Genomic DNA, 24,128 nt, shown 5'->3' on the forward strand with positions numbered 1-24,128 from the left:
TTCCTCTCCCCCACCCACCCATTCACATTCCTTTCTACTTCAGTTCTGGAATGTGTGGTCTGTGGCCAGCTGACAAGTTTTTTTTTTTTTTAAAAAAAAATAAATTTGAGGATACTTAAACAAGGCATTTTAAAGATCTATGGGTCATGTGCAGGGACAGCTGCTGGAATTAAAAGACAGTAGCTTGAATGTTTGATTTCTTTTCCCCACCTTGCATTTCCCACCTATTCCTTAGTTATGAAGCTGTCTGGTTTTGACATTTCAAAGAGCTTTAGCAACTTCAGATAACCTGTAGTGCTACTAATGAATGCCAGGAGATACATGCATATCCTAGGAGACATACAGCTCCAATAACTTGTTTGCTTAATTTCCATCTAACCATATTAATTTTTCAGATATTTTACACCTGGATCTTTAAGTTCTATTCTTCAACTGCTTCACTAATGCAATCTGAGCTCATAAAAAGGCTTTATGTCTCAAAAATTTGCTTTTTATTGTCACTATTTGATCAAATAGGACCAATTGTGCTATATCACAGAAGGAAAGCAGTGGCTCCCAGGCAGACATCCTTTCCAAATAAGCTAGGGTTTCGATCAGAATATAAAGCCAGCAACAAAACTAAGTAATATAGCGCCATTTTTGCTGTATAAGTTGTAGTTTGTACAGCAGATCTTGCAATTACTGAAAGATAGCTTAAAGCCTGAGAAAGTGAAGGAACAGCTAAAATAAATCACTATCGCCTGCTCCTGAAATCACTTAGTACACTTTAAAGCAAGTTTGGATTAGCTGGCAGACAACATATATAATAGCAGTTTTCAGAAAACTAAAGGGCAGCAGTTTAAGCAGTTGCTGCCTCCACAGGTGCTGGACACTGGGTTGGTAGAAATAAAAATCTGTGAATCTGTCCATCTCCTACAGAAAGAGAGCAATGGGTTAAAAAAACCCACAAAACAAAACAGGCAGAAAAATGAACTGAAAAACCCATACAATAGTCTCAATCATAGTCATACTCTACAACTCGCTTAGAAAGACCCATTGATGGATATCGACCTGACCTACCTCAACCCTGCTGGAGACTTTTAGCTCAGCATCAGAAAATTCCTAAGCTTCCCAAAATTGTTGTGAGAAGTCTTGATCCTGCTTCTGCTGAGATCAATGAGAACTTTGACATGCAAGCTAGAAGAAGGATTAGCATTAAAATCGCTAAGTATGTAATAGAAATAATAACTCTTTGATATCTTTTTCCCAGTAAATTGCAAAGTACTTAATAAAAACAACGATCTGTAAGGGAACTAAATCATAGATATGGAAGCCTATGTGGCAAAATTTTCTGGTAAGACAAGGATAGATTGCAGCTCTTTCAAGTCCTGCTGTGGTGCTTTAATACATTCAACTGTAAAATATCTGAATGTGTGTCCCTCAAAGTAAATTTCTGCAAAAGAATTAACAAAGCAAAGTGATTCCATCTTTCATCCTAACTTTTCTTTTTTAAGTGCCTTAACTGATTTCAAGACGGGTTTAATGTGGAAACTCACACATCTAAATTGGCCAATTATTTCTTGGTGAAGTATTTCCATCATAATATCCCAGAACAGAATATCACCACTCTGAAACTAGTACATTTACAGAATGTTGTAATTCCTGAGTCTATGATATTTTATGTGTTAGCTTTAATAGTCTGGATTGGGAAATGGACAGTAGTCTGATGCAATTCCAGATGCAACCTGTGGGTGATATGGAAGATAGGGGAGAAGTTGAAGAAAACAGTTTAACCTGACAATTTTGATTTCACAGTTATTCTGCAACCTCATGAACTCCAGCTGATCAGCATTCCTAAATTTCTTTAGGAATAAGAGCTATTTTCTTACAATAAGAGACAACTACTTGTAGGTAGTACCACAAAACTTTCCCACTTGACATCCTACACAAATTCAAGGAAGCCTAATGCAAATAGATATAATAGGGAAAGGTAATGTGAACTGAAATTTCAATGGCTCAATATTGATCTTGCTGTTGTTTTGGAAGAATCTTGATTTGACTTTCTTTAAAGGATTATTCCATATAAAAAAAAAAAAAAAGTTTCATCTTCTAAAATAGGTATTAATGTAATCTACTCCAAGATGATGATCTACGTGTGACTAGAGGACTTAGGAAGCTACCTTGCAGTAGAATAGAACAGGAGTAGGTTGTCTAATACTGTTTGCATGAGTAAACAAAGGGGTTGGAGACAGCAGGAATCTGCCTTCTCTGACCTGGGTCAGTACTGATGAAAATCTCCGGATATTAATATGGGAGACCACGAGTGTGACAGTTTCAGTGCATATATGATTTATACATTTCAGTATTCAGTAATCTTGTTTTATTATAACAACCCATACATTATAAATACCTGCTTTCTCCAGGTGAATTTAGATAATCAGAAATCATCCATGGTGAGAAGGAGCAAATAAGCAAAAAGATGGGCAAAGAATGAGCTTTTCTTGCTGATTTCCTTCCAGAGTCTTATTCCTTGCTGCAAGTTGGAGTGACATGGAGGATTTATTTCCATCTCCATTGAGGGCCCTGAGAGAACTTACTTCCATTGGCTTCTCTATCTCTTATGGAGTAGACTTTTTCTTCTTGTGTTCTCTAAAAGAAATTTCTGGTAACCAGCAGAACTCATCAGACTGCCTTGGGACATTAGACAAAGAGGAACTTAACAAGGTTGCTGACTGAATATAAAATGTGCTAGGGCTGTCTGGGCTTCTCTGAGTTAGCTCCTGGATGATCATGTGAAGAAAGTCTTACAAGAGGGAGCATCAGAGGTCTCCAGCTTCCATAGCCATCCCACAGAATTTTGATACCCAAAAGCAAAGCCTCCACTATATTGATGGTTGTGTTTGTTTGGTACACAGATGTTATATACAAGACTGTTATTTTTAAATAACACCCAATCAAATTTTATTCAAATCCTGTGTGACAAGGTAAAAAGAGTTTGTTATGCAGATGCAAGATGCCTTTATTTTCCCTATGGACCCTTTTGTCCAAATGATCACAGAAAACATAAAAGACAGAAGTAAAGCTTAATCACCACTCAATGGTTTTATTACTTGCTACTGTAACTGTACTTCAGGAGCATTCAGGAAATCTGTGCAAGTTTTAAAATGTATACCTCCCATTTTATTTCATGGACTACTAAATGGAGTACTGAATTAATTTTAAACTCTACTCTTTAATCTGTTCTACAGTGACGTGGCGAAATACATCTGTGATCTTCTGCTTAAGTGCAATAATTTCTGATCTTCCCTTTGTACACTTAAGTGAAATTTTTATATATTTTGGATATTTTCGTTCACATTGGGGGGAAAAAAGCTGAAATTGGACCTGGAGGACAACTGTATGGTACTGTTGCACAGTCTGCGTTTCACAGCGACTCTGGTGAAGCACAGGGTGCTCCACTGAGGTTGTGTTGTCTCTGCCTTGATCATCAAGGGGAAAAGAAAAGTGGTTGAGGGGAAGGAAAGAAGCAAAGAAAGCAAACTTTCTTCTACTTCTAGAAATGACCAGATGACTCTAATGTCCTGTGGGAAGGCACATCAGCCTCTTTCATGCTCTCCCCGCAAAGATGTGTTCAGCTGATGTTTGGCATTACCACAAAGTATTGAAATGTTTGGCAGGAAAGTGGGATGACAGAAACTGTTAGTGGTGGAGCTACTCAGACAAAAGTTTTAATTTAGATGACAGTGCTTTGGTAAGGTTTCCAGGGCTTCATTAAGAATGCCCATGCGCAAAAGGAGAAATAACACATTGAAGTTGTATCCTTTAAAAGCAGTAGACTTTTGTTTCAGTATGAAAATAAAGACAAGAAAATTGGCTTCAAAACACATTCCTAATGCTTAAACCATTCCCTGGAATATACCAGTACTTAGACTGAGGGGGGAAATGGAGAGTAGATGAAGAGATTATTTTAAAAAGTATTATTTTTAAGGTCGACTGTTATTATAACAGACCAACTATGCAGTCATCTAATAGTTTTATCTCCTATTATGATATTTGAACTTATTAATAATCAGTATTCACAGTCAACGAGCAGTTTGCATAGGCATCCAATAATTTTGACAAATTTATTCTTTATTTAACATTGACTGATAAGAAAATACGGTTTACTTACTTCATTCAAAGCAGATTGGATCAATTGGCTTGTTTTAGAGCATACTTTACTGTATGATACTGAAAGCCTGGCCAGGAAAGTCAACCGTTTGAATGAACTTGCATCCAAATATTGACAGCAGTAGCTTGCCTTCAAATACCCGTTTGAAATGTGGAAGGTTAACATCTCCACAGAGAAGGAACTGAAGACTGCAGCAAAGCTGTGAAATTGTGCTACATCTCGGTCCAGCAGCTCCTATTGAGATGAGCTTATCTGACCCTCTTGCAGTGGCAGTGTACTTGTCTCTCAAATTGAAAATATGAGGAAACTGTCATCTGATTGTCATGTTTGTGTACAACGGCTCTTTTGAACTTTTGCTAAACCTTCCAGAGTAAGGATTAGCTAGGCAAAAAGAGAATTATGATTTTTTTTTTTTTTTTGTAGTGGTGTGGTGTGCTTGGGTTTTTTGTTTGTGAGTTGTATCTGGTAGTGTTTTGGTTTGTTTGTTTTTTTTTAATTTTCTTGATGGGGAGTGCGGGCTGGTGTTTGTTAATGGATTTTTTTAGTTTGGTTCTTTTTTTTTAATAATCTTTTATTTTAGAAAACCGCTTACCACAAGTTCACACAACTCATCGTAAGAATTGTCTTCCTACTGCATATGGACTGAGTTTCACCTATATCCAGGGTTACTTATACTGTGGTACCTTTCAGAATGACATCATGAAATGGCTTCTGAAAGCCATCTGATACCACATGCATGACCTATGCCAAAAAAAAAGCAAGTGGGTAATCCTTCTAATGAGCCTTAACATAGCTGTGCATCTTCAGCAAAAGATAGATAGGGGGTTTCTTTCCTGTAATGAAAGAAAACATTGAATACCACTACTATTTTGTTTTACTTAAAGTGGAATAAAGGATTAGATCAATTTGGCAGCCACGCTAAGGATTTGCTGTGTGTTGTGGTAACAACTTAAAAAATTCAGGCTGTAAAATATCATTAAAATTGGGATTAATCAGGATTAACACACATTGGGGGGTGGAGAATGCATGATTAAGTCTCCTTGTCACCTTCACAGATTTCAGGGCTGTGTTTCTCTAGAAAATAAATACCTTAAGTATTTATTATTACCTCCTGTAAGTTTCAATACATATACTTGTATTGATCCAATATAGACATCCTCCTTACAAGGAAAGCATTTAAAACAAGTTTATATTTACCAAAGCAGTACATCCTTGGGTTATTTTGGGTTTGTTTTTAATTTGCTTGTCCTCTGACCCTCTTGCTTATTTCCTCTGGCAATAGCTATTCCTAGTCTACAAACGCGCTCTGAACACAGAGGAACTCTGCTGTTAACCATGATTTCAGAAGTGTAAATCTATGATAATAAATATCCTATAGTCGAGAAAGAGGAGATGTTAAGCCTTTTTTCCCGTGGCCAGTACTAAGAGCAGTTTGATATAATTTGATATAATATATACAAACTACAGGAATATTTTTTGGTAAATATTCTTTTTTGCTTTTCCTGTTTCCTAATGACACAGTTGGAAGCAGGAAACTCTTTCTGAGTTTTGAGCTGTAGTAGTCCAAAGGATATCCTTGTCTCTCTCCACCTCTATAAATAAAGTGGAAGAACTTTTACCCTGCCTCTAAAAATCAGTATGCGTAACTTCGAGGCTGTTTACAAGAAGAACCAGAGCTGTTCATAACTATTTGATTTCTTTATAATTAATAAGAATGAAAGTATTATACACCAAAAGATACCTTGTAGGGTCTGTCAAATACTGGATCCCTCCCAACTGCGACCACACACACAGAGAGAGACTCTGGGCACCTGATATTTTACTTCAGTTATACAATTCTACCTGCAAGGGAAGTATCACAGGAAGATCAGATTTTGCTTAGGAACGGAAAACTTATTTTATTTTACAGTTGAACAATTTTTGAGTCCCTGTCTTTCCTCTTTCACTCGGTAAATTTTCCAGGATACATTATACCTTAATGTAACCCAATATTCCTATCTATAGGATGAGTTGACATAGCATTTGCCTACCTTGTCCAGTAAAGCACAATGAACTGCCTTTACAATAGTCTAAAACTGGTTTAAGTCTTCAGACGTTTTTTCTAGAACATCTGCTTAATCGTTCAAGCCAGTTTGCTACAAATCTGCACCAAAGTTAGTGGAAATATGTGGTTTCAAGAAGGAGTGGTATCAGCTTGTGTGTAACTGCCTGAATATCAAGTTCCCAATTCCTACAGGAAAATGTTGGAATGGTCAGACATGAATCACAAGAATGAAAAGATGTCAAACTTCATATAAAAAATGGAGAAATGAAATCCATTTACTTTATCATGTGTAGGCTAAAAGTATTATTTTACAATCTAGAACAAGGAGGCTCTTGAAAACAGATGATACATCTCCTACTGATTAAATAAAAATAGAACAAATTTCAATATCTGCAGTTTGAAGATAAGCAAATTCTCAGAGACAAGATGCAGATTATGTAGAAATGGCAGTAATTAACCTTTACATCAATTTTAGTAAAGACAAAAGTAGGCTTTCCATTACTGGAAGTCCATAAATCAAAGTTAGATATCTATTTTTTTCCCCTGAATGTCTATTTATGTTTTATTTCTATTTAGGACATAATTCAGAAAAATCTTGGAGTTTCTCTTATGCAGGGGATCAGGCTGTCAGAGCACCAGTGGAATCCCTGGTTACTAACAAGTGTTTGATATTGCAGCAAGATTAAGTGGGTGGTGAAAACCTGGCTGTGTTGAGTTCAGTGGAAATATTGTCATTGGGTTAAATTATACCATAGCTTTGCAATATTTTATTTGCCTGAGGGATTTAAATACCCAATAGTAATTCTGGATTAAGAATTGGGATTATCAATTATTATTTTTCAAATAATGGCATAGTCAGGAGATTCAAGAAGGGTTTTCTCTGCAAACAGGGAGGCGGCATTCAGCTGTGCTGCTGGTCATAGTTCACAAACCGTATGTGTTCCAGAACATCCATTCAGTGTGTTTGAGACAGGAAGCGTGAATGGCAGCATCAGCAGATGGAGGTGTCTGATTTTTGCAGTTTCTCTGGAAATTCAGAGCTTGCATATTACCTCAGCATTGCAGCAGTTCTCGAGCACAGTGGTACTGAGGGTACCACAGGCTGGAAACTTCTGCAGTCAAATTTTCCATCACTCTTCCTGTTGAGGAGTGAGCGTACCTTTCCTGTCATCATAGACAGGGCTGGGTCCATCACCACTGCGTAATTGCTGTCCCTGGAGGGAATAAGGCTCACACAAGTACTTTGGCGCACTCACCTGCTGTATGGCCATCTGCTGAGGCGAGATAGAGGAGCAAATCTCTGAATCGTGGATTACTAATTTAGGCCATGGACTTTGACTTTCTTACCTGCAGGGAAGGTTGATTTCACTTACTTCTGTCACCAAGATCTAGTAAAGACAGTTAGAGAAGGAGAGGAGGTCAGAAATTCCACTTGAAGCCTCTTGTACAAAGGGATCTAACATGGAGAGCAGAAAGGGAGGAAGGAAATAAATTAATATATTCAGAGGAATTTGTATTCAGAGACAGGCCAGTAATGATCCAAACACAACAAAACTGGGTAAAAGAAACAAAATGTCTTTAACTCTTCCCTTCCTGTTTTCTACTTTCTACTCAGACATGTCAGGAGGAAAGCAAAACCTCCAAGACACCCACACTGCCTCAGACAGACATATCCTCTCTCTCACCCTTAAGTTTTACTAAGGGATGAGGATAGTTTTACCCCCTCTTTGCCTGAGAAGAAAGGGTGTGATCTTTCCAGGAAAGATGCATGTCAGTAACCTCTTTCCATCTACTGCTTCACTGTCTGGCAGGCTGTCCCTAAATATCCCAGTCAGATGTCTATTTATCCTTCAACCGGTACTTTTGCCAGAGAGATTTTACCTAACCATGCAATTGCAAGGCAGAAGAAGGACCTGGAAACCCTCACAAGTGTGAAGGATGAGTGTAACCCTACATCATGTGCCTTCCTTTTTCCTTTTCTCCCTGCCCCTCCAACCACCCTTAACCCCAGGATGAGAGAGTTCTCCGGGGTCCTTTTTTTCAGGGTCAGAGCACATTATGTTGACATGAGCCGGCAATGTGTGCTCACAGCCCAGAAGGCCAACTGTATCCTGGGCTGCATCAAAAGAAGTGTGGCCAGCAGGTCAAGGGACCTGATTCTGCCCCTCTACTCCTCTCTTGAGACTTCATCTGGAGTACTGTGTCCAGTTCTGGAATCCACAACACAGGAAGGACGTGGAGCTGTTGGAATGGGCCCAGAGAAGGGCTACAAAGATGATCGGAGGGCTGGAGCACCTTCCATACGAGGACAGGCTGAGAAAGTTGGGCTTGTTCAGCCTGGAGAAGAGAAGGCTCCGAGGAGATCTCATAGAGACCTTCCAGTACCTAAAGGGGCTACAGGAACGCTGAAGAGGAGCTATATATAAAGGCATGTGGGGATAGGACCAGGGGGAACGGGTATAAACTGGAGAGGGGCAGACTTAGACTGGACATTAGGAAGAATTTCTTCACTATGAGATTGGTGAGGCACTGGCACAGGTTGCCCAGAGGAGGTTGTGGCTGCCCCATCCCTGGAGGTGTTCAGGGCCAGGTTGGATGGGGCCTTGGGCAGCCTGATCCAGGGGGAGGTGTCCCTGTCCATGGCAAGGGGGTTGGAACTGGATGATCTTTAGGTCCTTTCCAGCCCAAACTATTCTATGATTCTGTGTGATTCCGATCCTATACTGCTTTGCAGAAACTGCACCTACTGAAAGGCATCACCACCTGTTTGGAATCCCTTGTGCCAGGGAGTGTACAAAGACTTAAGGAATGGCTTTGTGTAGGAAGATCTAATTCAAAAAATGTAAATGGAAGGACAATGGAAGAAAGGAAAACTGAGACACATAGTATGATCCACCACCATTCCTGTTCGTAAACTGATTCAGCCTAGTGGCCCCTCTAAAACATTACAATTGACTAAGAAATAAAGTAGAATCCTACTTCAGAAAAGGAGGTACACTGAGTATCAATAAAAGTCTGGTAGTGACTGCTTATGATATACATCAAGAACTTGAATTAACAGTAGATAATATTGCAGGAGATTTAGGAGTACTTGTAATAAATCTATTTCTATCTGTTCTACAGCATATTGGTTAAGAGGTTTAGGCTCTGAAATGCTATTGGAGTGATTAACTTTATGCAGTAAAATCCATGGGGGCATTCCACCACCCTGAACATGGCTTTGTATCCCAAAATCAGGTTTCCAGAAAAGTCTAATCTGAGTGATGAACCGCAAAAGCTAGCTGATCAGAAAGATTGAAATGGTAGTTTTAACTTTTCCCTGGTATTTCATAGGAATTTTGTCTAGGTCTGGAATCCTTAAACCCATGCAAAAAGCCAGAGCAAAAGTGTCTGTTTCCAAAGACAAACTCACAAATGATGAATAGGAAGATGAAAGGGGAATGGTACAGTTGTGATATTTTCATCTTTTATTCTAACTGTTTAAGCAACTCATTCTGGATGCTGAAGGCTGCTTCTCTGCCCAAGGAAACAAAACCCCACCTTGCAGGGAACAGTCTGGCTATTTGTTTATATGGGTAATGAAGATGGCCTCTCACATTGTGGCAGCGTTGCTGCAAAGAAAGAGCCAGATTTGGCTGGGCTAAAGGAAGGAGAGCAGTTCAGCACTTATTTCTGCCCCCTCAACTGAAAATAAATCCTGGCAATGGGGAGACGTATATTAAAGGGGACTCGGAGATAGTAGTTTGCTTTGTTTCCAGGCGCTGAATATAAAACTACTCTGATAATACATATACAACCTCTTTCTTCTTGCAGCAGAACTATCTGTGTCCCAAGAAAAAAACAATGTTTCATCCTGTCAGACTTGGGTGGAAAGGGGAGGGGAGGATAAAACATGAAAACAATTAAAAATGTTTGTTTTTAATAGTGTCTGGCAGTAGTCAGAGTTTTAAAAACTATAAATAAACAAAGGCCATAGTCAACGATGAGAAACATATGCAATACACATGTTTCTGAAAATGTAGATAAAGAAAACAGATAACAAATAGTATTATGTCAATAGCTCTTTACAGGAGACTCACCAAAACTACCATTACAATGTTCAGTAGTACGAGAAAGCAGCTGTGTCCCTTGACCCAGTGAGAAATGTAAAATTGAGGTGCCTGTGTCCTGTTCCTTGCATTGCCGCCGTCCTGGCGGATTTCATCTCCTCTTTTATTCTGGGGACAGGACTTGCTGTGCCTGGAGAAGGCGTGCATGCAGCACAGCGGGCCCAGACCCTCGCACCAGCCTGCAGCCGCTTCTGTCACAAGCGCGGGATTTCAAAGAAAAAATTCTACTCATATATGGGAAGTGGGAAGATACATTCAATGACTAAGCAATGCTAAAGCTCTGGCAAAGAGGATAAAGCCTAAATTTCTGATGTTTGAAAGAAGATGAGGGCAACTTAAGGATCAACCCAGACCAGAAAGCTCATACAAATCAGGGTGCGCGATCAGCAGCCCCTCTCTGTCGCTGGGGATGGGTGCAGCAATACGGCTCCAATTATCTGAGCTATTTATGTGCACTTGCTTTTGGCAATCTTGCTTTGGAATGCTGTTTGTAAAAGGTTTCATACTTTTCTATTAAGCTTCTTAAAGGGCCATTATGCATTCACAAAAATCCATATCCATCTGGTAAGGAATGTTTCCTGACTCAATTAACACCGTACGCATACCAATTGCTGCCATTCTGGAGTGCGATTCAGTATTCCAAATGCGCTTGCATATCAAGAGAGGAGGTTAGGAAACGGAGTGGGAAAATGCTACATTTTACAAGAAAAGAATAAAGAATAGTAGCTTTTTAGTGATCCTGAGGAGCTAGAAGTCTTCATTTAAACTCAGCCCTCGCTCAGCTTGTTTTGTGGTAGGCTTAGTGTCTGATAATAATTAATACCTGTACAACGGGGCTTTACAAATGAGGAACAGAAATAACTTCAGTGATCTTTTCCAGTTATTTTATTTTCCTGTTATCTTTATTCCAGTAGTTTGTTTATGAGTTTTCAATCACAGATGTTTAAACTGGTTTTAATAATCTTTATCACACCATTTTAGAGAGCTTTAGAGGGATTTTTTTTGGGTAAAATTGTTTTCACATTAAGTTTTTTTTGATATTAGCATCTTCAAGTTTTAAGGCAACAGCTACATTCTCAGCATCTAGTCCTGATACCATGAGATTTAGATGTAGATGGGCCCCTTTAAAGGCGATAACGTTTTCATGAATCACCTGTGATATGCTTAACAGCAATTAAGAACTGCGAATACTATGCCTTTTATTTTCCATGCTTGTAATACTACTTCTTTTAAGTGTTTTTGGTGTGGGTTTTTTTGGGGGTAACATTTGCTGCTGTTACACAGCACAGCAGTTCCATAGCACTTTGAGGTCTTTTAAAGCTGAAAGTTTTTCTTTCTAAAAGTACCAAGATGAATGATATAAAAGTGCATAATGCTTCTTATAAAACAGGATGGTGACTAAAATATCATGGAGGGGATGAGTTATTCCTGATGTTTTTGCACAAGGAGACCAAGGCAAAACTCCAGTTCTCCACAAAAGTACAGAAAGTGTGAAACTCAACAATCACTGACAAATCTAGAAGACATTGGAAATAGAGGGAAGAAGGCATTTACCTGATAGAAGAGAAGGTCAGTTTCTAAACCACCTTTAAGTTGAGGAAGAGATGATGCCTCTAACAGAACTTGAAAGAAATAATGTATAATAGCGACTGACAAAATTTCAAGTGACTCAAAGTGGGAAATGAAATGAAAATGGGAATATGCAGATGGAAAATAATAGATGTGACTTTCTGCTTGTAAGGCATCAGGGACAGAAATTTGTTTTGACAGAAGGAATTCAAAGAAAGATGGAAGTCTGTTATAATTTAGTTGTACTGAGGGATTATTGATATTAGCAGAATTCCTGCACAGCTGTTAGTGATAATTGGATTTGTTGGCATTTCGTGTTAGGACTTCTATCAATGGGCTTTCTAACTTGGCCACAAAATATGAATCTACTTAAATCCCCTACAAAATTAGTTCAAGCCATGGTATAGTTTATTTCTTTAAAACTCTGTTCACGTAGAAATAGAAGTTCTCATTTAGTCTTTGTAATTTGTTTTCCCTATGTTTTCAATTGGCCATTTAAAAGCAAATAAGTTAGTTATTAGAACCACTAGCTATGCATGAAATCTTCTCTGTAATATACTACTGTTGGCTTTTGGATAGGCTTCCGCGTAACTGAGTGACAAGGATAAAATGTTAACAGGCAATGCAACATTTGTCTATCTTAGGCATTTATTGTACAATGACATTATTATTTTGATCATTGTATTTAAGTTTATAAATCATTATTTTCCCTTTTCTGATACAAATGAATAAAACAGCAAGCAGTGAAATACAGGTTATGTTAATAGACTAGTCTAATTCACTGGCAAGTAACCCAGAAATTTGCTGAAAATCCTTGCCATTAAGTTGATTAAGAAGGGAATAGAGTAATAACTCTTTTTATTTTTGCACCATTCATTTATTGTCACAAAATGGTACAGTCATACACAAAAGATATTGATAAACTGGCTTTAATTCCCTCGTGTGTCAGTGAGATTGCTGAGGGGCTACAGGACCTGACACATAATGGAGGGAGCGAGGGTTTGTTCTGCCTGGAGAAGAGGAGGACCCGAATACTATCTTCCATTATTTAACGGCTAGTTGAAGAGCAGATATCAGCTAGCCTTTTATTCCAGAGGTACACAGCAAAAGAAAAAGAGGGAAAAGATACAATTTGCAGCAAGGGAAATCAGTTTAAAAGCTAAAGAAAAGAAAAATTATTTGCAGCAAGGATGGTCAAACACTGGAGCGAAGCCCAGAGGCTGTGAAATCCCCTTCTGTGTGTGGTGACTCTAAATGTCACTGGACAAGCTCTGAGCAACAAAATGTACTTTTGAAGCTGGCACTCGCTAAACAGTGGATTTGGACAAGGTGATGTCCACAGCTCCCCTCCTGATACAAATCATTCTGGCATTCTCTGACCATGCTTGAAACCCAAACTCCATTGACAACTACTATAAAGCATATGTAAAGTCCATTAATGAAGTTGCACAAATAGATATTACTTTTGCTATTGATGTCGATGACCCTTGTCATCTTCTGGACCATTTTACGTCTCCTCTGCAATGAAGACAGTGCCTAACCCACCACCAGAGTACAAATGAGGATAGCAAGAGACCTTCACGATTCAGGAAGGTGTGGAAAAGACTCAATTGACCTTCTTTATTCAGGGAGATGACAGAGAGAAGAAGCATTTTTGCAAGACAGGAAAATAAAGCTTGAAATAGCTCCCTACCCAAAACCCACTCAGTTTTCAGGGTGCTAGTTTTTTCTGTGTTTTCTCTTTTTTCTCTGATAAAAGACATGCTAGTAAGTCAGTCAGGATTGTCAGGTGTCAGGAATGAACAACACTGAGAAGCACTGGTGTGTATACATCAACATCCAAACGTATGTCATCCCAGTGCACCTTAAAACCATGTGTGTGAGAGAAAGAGGATGGCCCTCCTGAAATACCCACATTTCTGCAGGAATAGATGCCTGTGTCTGTGGGACAGAAGGCAGCTGCTATCGCCTCTGTACTTTCTGTACTGTCTTCCAAATGACAGCGTTTTGATTTTCAGTGCAGTTTTTCACCCCATATGAGACCTCAGAAAGCACAAAGTTAAAAAAAAAACTAGTCCTCCTTTGGTGGACCGTGCAAGAGCTATTCTTCTGCTACTGTGCAAGTAAATAAAACAGGATGAAGGATAGAACATTAAAAAATATGTGCCATAAATAGCATTTCGGTCTGTTCTCTGAGGCACCTGGGAACTTGGTAACAGTAGGATTTGCATTTGGTGGTCATCAGAAATTTACTCTCATGTAGGTATGACTTTTTTTTTTCTCTGTGTGTGTTTATATAATTTGGAAATAACTCTAAAGTATTCATTTGAAGAAAACTTGGCTCAGCACTGAGAAACAGCTAATACTCCATTTTTTTCCTCCAAGTATTATTTATTTCACTGTTGACAGTTTTGTGATAATTATTCCACTCCCCGCTGATAGCTTATTATTATTATTTGTGTATAACTTCAGGGCTACATTCTCAGTTCCTAATAGAATTTCATATCGGTCTCTGTTCTGTTACAGAACAAATAAGGCCACTTTTTTTTTTTTTTTTTAATAAGAAGTCTCTAATTTCAAGGAAATTAGAAAGGATTGAAATCTAATTTCAATTTTTTTTTTTATTTCAAATAAAAGTTCAATGCAACTTGTCTGGAAACCTTTTTATGCTTGCAGGGTGACACGTTCAAACCTATTTTGATTTCAGACACAATAATATATTTATAACTGTAAACATGATGCAAAATATAAGCGGAGGCAAAACAATGCAATGATATTTGAGGATGTCTTAGATTATAATTTCTTAACATAAAAACAATACAGAGGTGTTTCTCATTGTGATACTGTAGAAGAGCAAAAATGGAAATCCTGTTTTGTCAGTTCTTTCTAACACAGCATTGTTCCCTATGGTACATGATTCCCTGCTCTGATTACTCTAGCTCTGAATGACTCAGTTTCCGCATTTCCTTAAAAGATTATTCTGTCTGTTAAATAGGCTCAGGACTGTTTTGTTGACAGTTTGGTTCTACAGTCAGTTTTATCCAATTAATTCTAGTCATTGGTAATGATTCTGAACAACTTAGCTTTTATTATTATCTTGTTTGTTTTGAGACCGTCAATGCCATACACGAGTTCTTTACAGAACAGGACTACCCCACCTCTAATGCTGAGCTGTCAGTGCACTGTGTCTGAAGCTAAAAATCATTGGGTCCTTTCTGTGTGAATGTTGGATTATGTGTTTTTGTCCATCCTGCTTTTTACCTCCTTCACCTTTCAAACAATGTCTTTCCACGGAATTCCAAGTGTCTCAGTGGAAACCTGCTCTGGATTGCTTTTTTTTTCTCCCAGTTACTTTACCTATCCTCGTTCTAGGCCACATCTCTTCTATATTTGTTTATTTTACTCATTTCATTGCAAAGGCTTATAGACATAACACAGAGCTATGTTGATGTGACAAGCAGCATGAAATCTGGTCATGACGGGATAACGGTGCTGGGATATGGAGGGGCTAGAGGAAATGGGGTGAATGATTCATTGTTTCACTACTGTCAATAAAGAGTCAATGTTCAAGGGATTAGAAGGCTGATGCAGTGCCAACTAAACAAAAGCCCTGACAGTTTGTGGTTATTAAAGTTTCCATGGCTCTCTTCCAATACTAACATACAATTTTGAAATCCTGACAAAATTCAAATTGACTTATTTACATTCTGCCTTCCCATATTTCCTATTATTGTATAACACATGCTCGTTACTTAATTGCTGTGTAATGTCCTGTGATGCTAAACAGGTGCTGCTGCTGTTTTGTGCTACGGAACGTGATCTAAATGTAACATAAAACTGTAGTTTAATGAATTACCTTTATCTCTAACCTCCGATTCCTTTTTCTATTGCTTACCTTCATTCAGGCTATTGCCGTTTTAGGATTATCTTCCTAAATGTATTACCATTCCTTTTTAACTTTTTCATGCACAGAAATAAAAATACAAAAAAAATAGCACATATAGGAATTTTCTTGCTTCCCAGATCTAAGAAAATTTATCCTTCGTTGCTGCGATTTACTTGAATAACCAAAGAAAGAATTTAACTGTAAATAAATTATTAAAATTAGAAAATATTTCATGGTTCAAGTGAATGTCTGGTCTTGCTTCTGTCTGTCAGAAAGTTCTTCTGAGCAGGGCTTGACATTGTAGAACTCCTTAACCATAGCTTAAGTTCACCTAGCTGGCTTTGTGAGCAAAAGGAGACCAGCACATCTGATATTCTGATTGTTGACCAAACCAAGAGAGAAAACTGTAAGGAAAGATACCCGAAAGTGTGTTCCTTCTAATACACCTTTGCTACAACCTCTCTCAGTTCTATTTAACAACACAGACACCTATATTCTTCAAGCGTCATAACTTTAATATGCATTATAATCTTGTAACTCTCTTTTTGCACACTCCAAAACCCAGCTAAGGAGCTCTTGCCTTGTCATATGTTATCTGCTGTGTAAATGTCCAAAGGTAGCTATACTGTAGGCCCACAGTTTGTCTAAAATAGGCAGTTTTGATACCCAAACATAGTGCGGTGTTTGCTGCTTTTCAGTTTGCAGTGCCACAATTTTTTTTTTTCTTCCCGTTTTACAAGGGTACCTGGGATTATACCACCTTCCTAAGATGTGGAAAATTCAGTAGTTTGCATATTATGAATGGGTTGTCATTGTATCTTCCAAAGTCTGGGAAACGGACGTTAAATGTTCAGCTGTGCTGGCTGGTGACAACTGAAGTAGTACCAAGCTTTGTAGATGCCCAGGTCATTTTTTCTATTGGACTGGTTTAGACTGCAAGATTTCAGGCAGAAACAATCATTTATGCTTTTAAATCACCACAAACATTTTACTTACTTTAGATTTGAAGATGATTGTGAAGGAAGCGGGAAATGACTGAGGCTTTTGTTTCTTTGTAATAAAGCAAGAAACAAAATCAGATGCATTGGAAACTGGAAACTCTTTTCACCTGTAGTGTTTGGAATAACAACTCCTTTTCTGCCTTTACTGTAGGATTTGATAGATGGCATCAATGTGACTGTAAGCCTTCTTGTTTCTTAATAAAACAGTATTCTTCAAAAACTGTCAGGATCAGTGAGTTAGAAAAAATGGTAAAATTCTGCCAGTATGTGTTTAGGGCCGAGTTTGACTGAAAAATTCCATTCCTTCTCAGCAAGGTTAACACTGAATTAAACCCATGCTCAATAAATGTGCATTCTCCACTTGTGCCTTCAGAAATGGTATGGATGAGAGAGAATTTTTCAAAGCTAAAAAACCATTTGCAAATTTAAATGCTCCATGGGGTTTCTTCATGATAAAGAACAGCACGCAACCGTTACAATCTTACTGGTTTCATGTAACACAGTCAATTTTGCTGTCTGCCAGTAAGTCTTACACAACTTTGCTTTTAAAAATAAAAGAACAGGGGTTGTAATATTTATGATTCTTTAAATCAACAACTGTACAGAAAAAGATTGTTCCTGAGAAAGTTCCTCTGAGCCTGGAATTTCCCAAGGGCATTAACCCTTCTATCACTTATTAATAATTTAGTGCCTAAAGGCTCCAATTAGGTATTAGAATGCAGTGATAACAGGTATTGTAAACGTGCAAGACAAATCTTCCCTAAGGGACCAAATGTTCCCTAAGGGACAATATATTTTTAAAGAAAAACTAGTAATTTCTTACAACAGCTTTACAGCCATGCAGCCTAATACTAACTTTGGCCTAGATCCTGCAATGAAAGTGTGTGTAGTCAGTCTCCATCGAGTAAGAGAAGGTGAGGAACTCAGTCTTGTAAAACCCCATTAAAAATGTAAGTCCCTGTTACACTCTGGAATTGTTGTTCACTTTTGGCAAAAAAAACAGGGTAGCTTGCAGTTGATGCTGAAAATCTGCCCTAAGAGTTACCAATCACATAAAATACTATCGAGAACACTCCAAAGCCATGGAATGCCATAAATCACATACAAATACACGTAGAAAAGAAAAACGTGCTTGTTGACACGGATGATGAGCAGTCTTTAACTATAGGTCAGACCTCTTATTTGGGTCATGCCCACAGCACTATGCGAGGGGTCCGAGGGCAGCTGACGGCGCGGCCCCCCCGCGGGCAGTGGGAGCGCAGCGGCCTCTGCCCGACCCGCCGCTGTCACCCCCGTCGGTGCGAACGGCGCATCGCACACGCGTTTCTCGAGCGCGGTAGTGTTTACAACACTAGATTCCCAACCTATACGCTATTTCCAGCTCCCGGTTTCCCAACCTGTGCCTAGGCTGGTCGCACCCGCTTTTTTTTTCTTTTTTTTTTTTCCTGCGGTGCGGCTCGTCCCCGGCGCCGCTGTTCCCCCCGAGTTACCGCGCACCGCCGCGCGTGCCGAGCGCCCCAGTACAGCCGCACCCGGGACTTCGCGCCCCAAGGCGGGGGGGGGGGGGGGGGGGGAACCGCCGGAGGAGGGGGTCAGCGGAGTGAGAAGGGCCACGAATGGGGGGGGGGGGGGTACAAGGAAGGGAGAGGGGAGCGATGAATGGAGGAGAGGGGCAACGAATGGAGGAAGGGGGTCAACGGAAGGAGAAGGGGGCAATGAATGGAAGAGAGGGGTAACGAATGGAGGGGGGCAACAGAGGGAGGAGAGGGCAACGGGGGGGGCAAGGAAGGGAGAGGGGAGCAATGAATGGAAGGGGCAAAGAAGGGAGAGGGGAGCAATGAATGGAGGGGGGCAGCGGAGGGAGAGGGGGGCAGTGAATGGAGGGGAGGGGCAATGAATGGAGGGGGGCAGCGGAGGGAGGAGGGGGGGTCCCGCTGCGCGTCGAGGGTCCGCCCAGCGCCGCGGCCGCCCGGGCTGCGGCAGGAAAAGAGCGGCCGCTGCTCGGAGGAGGAGGGAAGGAGGGGGTGGGGGGTCCCTCGGAGCGCGGCTCGGGCGCAGCGAGGCGGGGCGGGGTGGTTGCGGGAGGCGTGGAGGGGAGCGGCGGCTCCCGCGGCGCGGAGGGGCGCGTGCCATGCGCGGCGCGGGGCGGTGGCAGCGGGAGGCTCGCCGGTGGCCGGCTCAGCATGCGCGGGCTGTGCCGCCGCCTCTGCCTGCTGGCCGCCGTGCTGGGGCTCTGCGGGGGCAGCAGGAACTGCCCCGACCTCATCGTGGACCGCTGCCTCTGCGCCGCCGAGCGAGCCAAGGGACTCGGGCGCCCGACTCTCCGCATCAAAGTGGTCTGCACCGGCGGGGACTTGGTGGAAACTTTGCAGCCCGCCGTGCTGCCCGAACGCACCGTGTCCCTGTGAGTACGGCCCGCGGGGCGCACCTGGCGGCGGCCGCCCCGGGATGGTGCCCCGGGGTGCTGGGGGCCGGGGACCGCCCAGGGATGCCGCCCCGGGGTGCTGGAGGCCGGGGGTGCGGGTTGGGGGGCGCCCCCCTGGATGCAGGGCGAGCCCCGAGCGCTGCCAGAACCGCTCTGAGCAGAGCGTAACCCTGGCCTGGCTTTTAAAAAAGTATGTGAGATTTTTTTTTTTTCCTTTTTTTGGTTTTTTTTTTTTTGTTGTTGTTGTTCTCAGTTTGGAAACTCTCGCTGGTCGAGCCGGGGTTACGCTGATGTAAATTGCATGCTGCTGTCAGTGGTGGTTTGGAAAATGTCAGTGCCAGCAGAACTGATGGAGCTCGCTGGTGCACCTTTCCGCCGGCGACGGGATGGGCACGGGCTCTCCGGGCTGTGCATAAATGAACGGCATCGATAACGATAAGCTGCCTTCTGGAGTTCTGTGTAATTAACCGCTTTCCCCCTTCTCTCTTGTCTCCTCTAAATAAAGTTTGAAATTGGATGTCTTTTTTAACGAGAGTTTCCATGCAACCCTTTCAAATGACCAAATCTCCAATACTGTTCCGAGTTGTCTGGTAATTGAAAATGACTCACAGTTTGGTGCTTTGCTTTTTTTTTTTTTTTCTCCCCCGAGTGACTTGGAAACAGGCTATGATGTTTGGTTGCCTGTTGCACATACCTAAACTTGAATAAATGGGATGGATTGTAAGTGAAGTCATAGAACTTTCTGTAACTGTATCATCAAGTATGGGTGAAAGTAATGTCCCTGTGATGGACCCACGCAGTAACAGCTCGGTGACATTGACCCTGTAGATCATGCACGTATCAACAGATCTTTTACTGTTGAGTTTAGTTCTGTTGACAATTCCTGCTGTGAACATCTCTACTGTTCGCTGCATCCTCTTTAAGTCAACGCTTTTAGGAGACAACTGGTAAAGATAGTAATTTATAACATCTGTGGAGCTTGTGCTTATAAATGTACAGATGTGCTGCGTATGCTTCAGTTCGGTTTCTGCTATAACTGTTGAGTGACTTGATGCTGATTAGCTGCGCTCTGATTATTCATCTGGGAAACTTTTGCTTGTTAATATACAAGGTGTAATAAATACACTTCCTGTGAAATTTAATTAATAGGCTGGTTTAGAATAAAATTATTACATCATTGTATGTTTTGACCTAGGTCATACTGCTACTTTCTTAGTTTATATAACTGGCTATATAGTTACAGATTGTAATCCCCCAAAAGCGTAAAATATCAACAACTTAGGCAGACAAAACCTATTTTTTCCCATTGATAGAAGCTCTCACGCTCAGCGTATCTACAATAGTTTTTCTTCTTAAGCATTGATTTACAGAATTTTATTTAGATTTTTTTTCCTTTAAGAAACTTTTCTTTTGACAAGGTAAGTACCAGTGGAGGAATTCAGCTCACCACAAGATCACCAGAAGTTTGTATTCACTGTAATAAAAAGAAACTTAATTGGAAACAGAAGTGAGAAAAGATGAATGGGAGAGGTGGTGCATTTGAAGTGGTAGGTGGGAGGATTTGCTTATTTATACCTATGATTTAAGACACCAGTAGCGGACTTGATAATACCACCCTAAATGTGCACATTCCAGGTAATGGTGCCTCCTACTCATTAGAGAGATACCACGTTATTTTTTTTTTTTTTGAACTTAATTACAAATGACCATTGAGCTGGGAGCTCATTAGCTGCCCTTAATTGATATGAAACATACACAGCTGTATTTCACCTGGACAAGTACAGTGCTCTGTGTCACCTAAGCTTATTCCTTTCCTTTTGCTGTCTGTGTTATGTTTTTTTTTTCTTCTAAATAAGTAAATTTAAGGCTAAATCTTGAAAAAGTTAAGAATCTGTGTTGGGGACATAATAATTTTCAGTAGCTGGAACATGCAGATGACAGTTTGATTGAATGTGTCAAAGACTTTCCAGGAGAAACTGGGTTTGATGTATTAAATTACTCTTGTGAGATTTGTCCAGCTGCAGAAAATAATGGTAAAAAGCTCAACACTTGTGCTCTTACATTTTCTTTTTTTGTAGCTGCCTGGAAGACTTGAGCAAAAGAGAATATTTTGGTGGATGCTGCCTGCATCTATTCAGTTTTATGGGCCCACAGAGAAAGGGAACAATATGGAATATGAACTTTTGGATTGCTTTAACAATTAAGAAATACAGACATGAATAAAGGAATGTGTATTCAGATGCAGTAACACTGTAATGAAACAATGTAACAGTTTGAGGTTTGGGGAGCAGATTAAGTAATTTTTTCATATCTATATATATATATAGAGAGAGAGATATATAAATATAAAATGGAGGTGCTGCTTCCCTAGTGCTATTTTCTCTTGTAAGGGATGTTCAAAGCCAAACTTTTTAAACTGTTCTGCAAAGATAACAGCTGAATGACCTCTACTGTATCTCTTAATGTTGCTTATCAGTAAATTTAAGAACTTAATGTTTGGGTTTTTTTCACCTGTGTTGGCTCAGTTTGATGATTTAGGCTCCTTATGACATATGTACTGAAGGTATCACTATTGAAAATACTTCTGAAATTTGGTAGGCAGTGTTTTGACTTAACACAAACTAGTGTGAAGTCACTGAAGAAGTGCTTATTCTTGACAAAGCTTCACAAAGTATATCAACAAATACCATCAGCTTCTGATAGTAGCATCATTGCTTTCTTTTCTCCTTCAATTCAAAAGCAAGTCCAACACTTATACTGAAGGTTTTAACCACAGATACACCCATGGAATTCTGCTGTTTTTACTGTTCTGTTAGAAGTGAAGAAAATTTAAGGTAGTGTATGGCTCATAGCATTTCCATATCATCTAGGAATCTTCATATTTTTTATATCTATGCATTTCTTTTGACTCTGAATTAGAGGTTGTCTCAAATTCCTCATATTTTCAATTTCAGAGTGAAGCTACGTGGCTCCAGTGGTAATCCATTGCAGTAATACATATGTAGGGCTTTCATCTTCAAAGCACTTTACAAATATTAACTAGTCTTCTGAAAGCAGCATTGCCCCGCTTTTCGCTGTCCCCAGATTGCTTTTATGTTGCATTCATTTATGTCATGTCTACTGGAATTTATCCAAAGCATTTATATTAGGATTTTTTTCAATGTCCAGTCTCTTCTTTTATACTCCTATAGTCAGTTTAGGATATATTAATATAATTTTAATATAAGCTTCTTGCTGTAAAAATAGATAACAAAAGTGTTTTTTATGTCCCAGAGAGCCTAGAGTTTAAGCTAGCCAAAGCAAACACAGCAAGAATTGAAGAAAGGATGAACAAAAAATATTGTTCATAGTTTTATTTCCCCATCTTAAAACTCACATCTTTTTCTTTATTGATATAAGATCTCAAGTAGCATTGCTAACTTGTTAATAACAGTGTTATTAAAAAATGTTAGCTAGTTCTTTTTATAAAGGTTTTCACAAACATTTTCACCTTGGTTAGTTTTCTGTGTTCATTCCAAGTGGCAGAAAAAAAGAATAAAAACCACGTTTCCTGCTCCATTATGTGTGTATACATATTTATACATGCTTTCTCCAAAACCCTTATGAAAAAGAAAAAAAAAAAAAGGCCAGTTTGTTGCTGTGAAAGAAACTCCTAACAAAGCAAACTGACATCAAGTACACATAAGACTTGGAAGGTCTGGGACAGATTATTGGGAAGAGCAAAAGAAAGAGAAGAGAAAGAAGAGAAGAGGAAAACACTAGAAATGAAAATTCTTTAGGTATTAGTTTAAATTTTCTTGATGTTTAGTGGTATAGTCTCAGCTAAAGCAACCATGAAATACCTTAACTGACAATACTTTTTTTTTTCCTTATGTTATTTCTAAAGAGGGACTGTTGACACCTTGATTCTTTTATCTACCTGTCAATAGCAGGAAGTACTATGATCACTTTGAAATTATGACTCTCTTTTGATGAAACATGCATTGGCAGTGGAAATTTTAACAGAAGAGGAGGGTGGAAAATACTATAAAGGCTGCTTTAATAGTTAACAGATGAACATTTTAAAGTTATATGAACCATACTGAGGTTGCATTCCTTATTTATTCTTATTAATCTGTGAATGTCCTAAGGTGGAACGGTGCTGTGTGTTCTCCTTGTGCTTTATGTTCTTAGTGTAACTTTCTTTGAGGAAAGTAGTTTGTGCAAGAGAATGGGATGAGAATTTTTGGAAACAGGTGAAATTATTTCACAGTATTGAACAGTTCATTAATTTGGTGATTTATGTAGAAACCGAGTCTTTTTTTTTTTTTTTTCCTGCTGCATCCTGGGCAATTCACAGCATTGTGATCTTACACTTAGTTTCATTCCAGAGGTAAAAATCAAATGGTGACGATAGACAAGAGGATGCATATGGGAAGGAAAGGGGTTTTATCGTGTAACTGTATGTTTAGTACATATTGAGAAGTCCCCAGTGAAATTGGGGTTTTATGATCCAATAGAATTTGTCAGCTGGTTAGCTACTGACCTTGTTTGCTTTAAGCAGGAAGAGATTCAGTATGTCACTGGTGCTTTTTTTCTTTTTCTTTTATTCTTCTTTTTTTTCTGAAGTGTTGGTATCCTCATCTGTTGCAGTGAGGTAGAGGCCAGGGAGAAGGTGATTTATGTATGTGGAATTTGCCTTTATAGGAAGCTGCATGAGTTGCTGCCCCTTGGGATCCAAGCACTGTCAGCCCTCAAAATGGACTGTTCTTTAAAGATTTGAAAATGTAGCTCTTTTTTTTTTTTTTTTTTAGTTATTTTTAGAAGACATACTGAAATGTTTTCTCAAAATACATTTTTCTTTTCTTGTTCTTTTCTAAATATCCTGCCAACATTATAAGACGTGACATGAGGTGAAGAGAGGGAAGTGATGGAGTGGTGGGAAGAGAGGTGAAGAAGGTGAAA

General features: G+C 39.7%; 1 protein-coding gene across 1 annotated transcript in view; it reads left to right on the forward strand.

Annotated features, from left to right (window-relative positions):
• The first annotated feature begins 18,847 nt into the window (after positions 1-18,847).
• Positions 18,848-24,128, forward strand: part of ADGRA1 (adhesion G protein-coupled receptor A1) — a 264,781-nt gene continuing 259,500 nt past the window's right edge. The window contains exon 1 of the mRNA XM_054071764.1: positions 18,848-19,163. Coding sequence (XP_053927739.1) covers positions 18,943-19,163 — 221 coding nt within the window. The 5' untranslated portion in view covers positions 18,848-18,942. The remainder of the gene's footprint in view (positions 19,164-24,128) is intronic.

This window comes from Cuculus canorus, chromosome 7, assembly GCF_017976375.1.
Source record: "Cuculus canorus isolate bCucCan1 chromosome 7, bCucCan1.pri, whole genome shotgun sequence".
NCBI classification, from domain to species: Eukaryota; Metazoa; Chordata; class Aves; order Cuculiformes; family Cuculidae; genus Cuculus; species Cuculus canorus.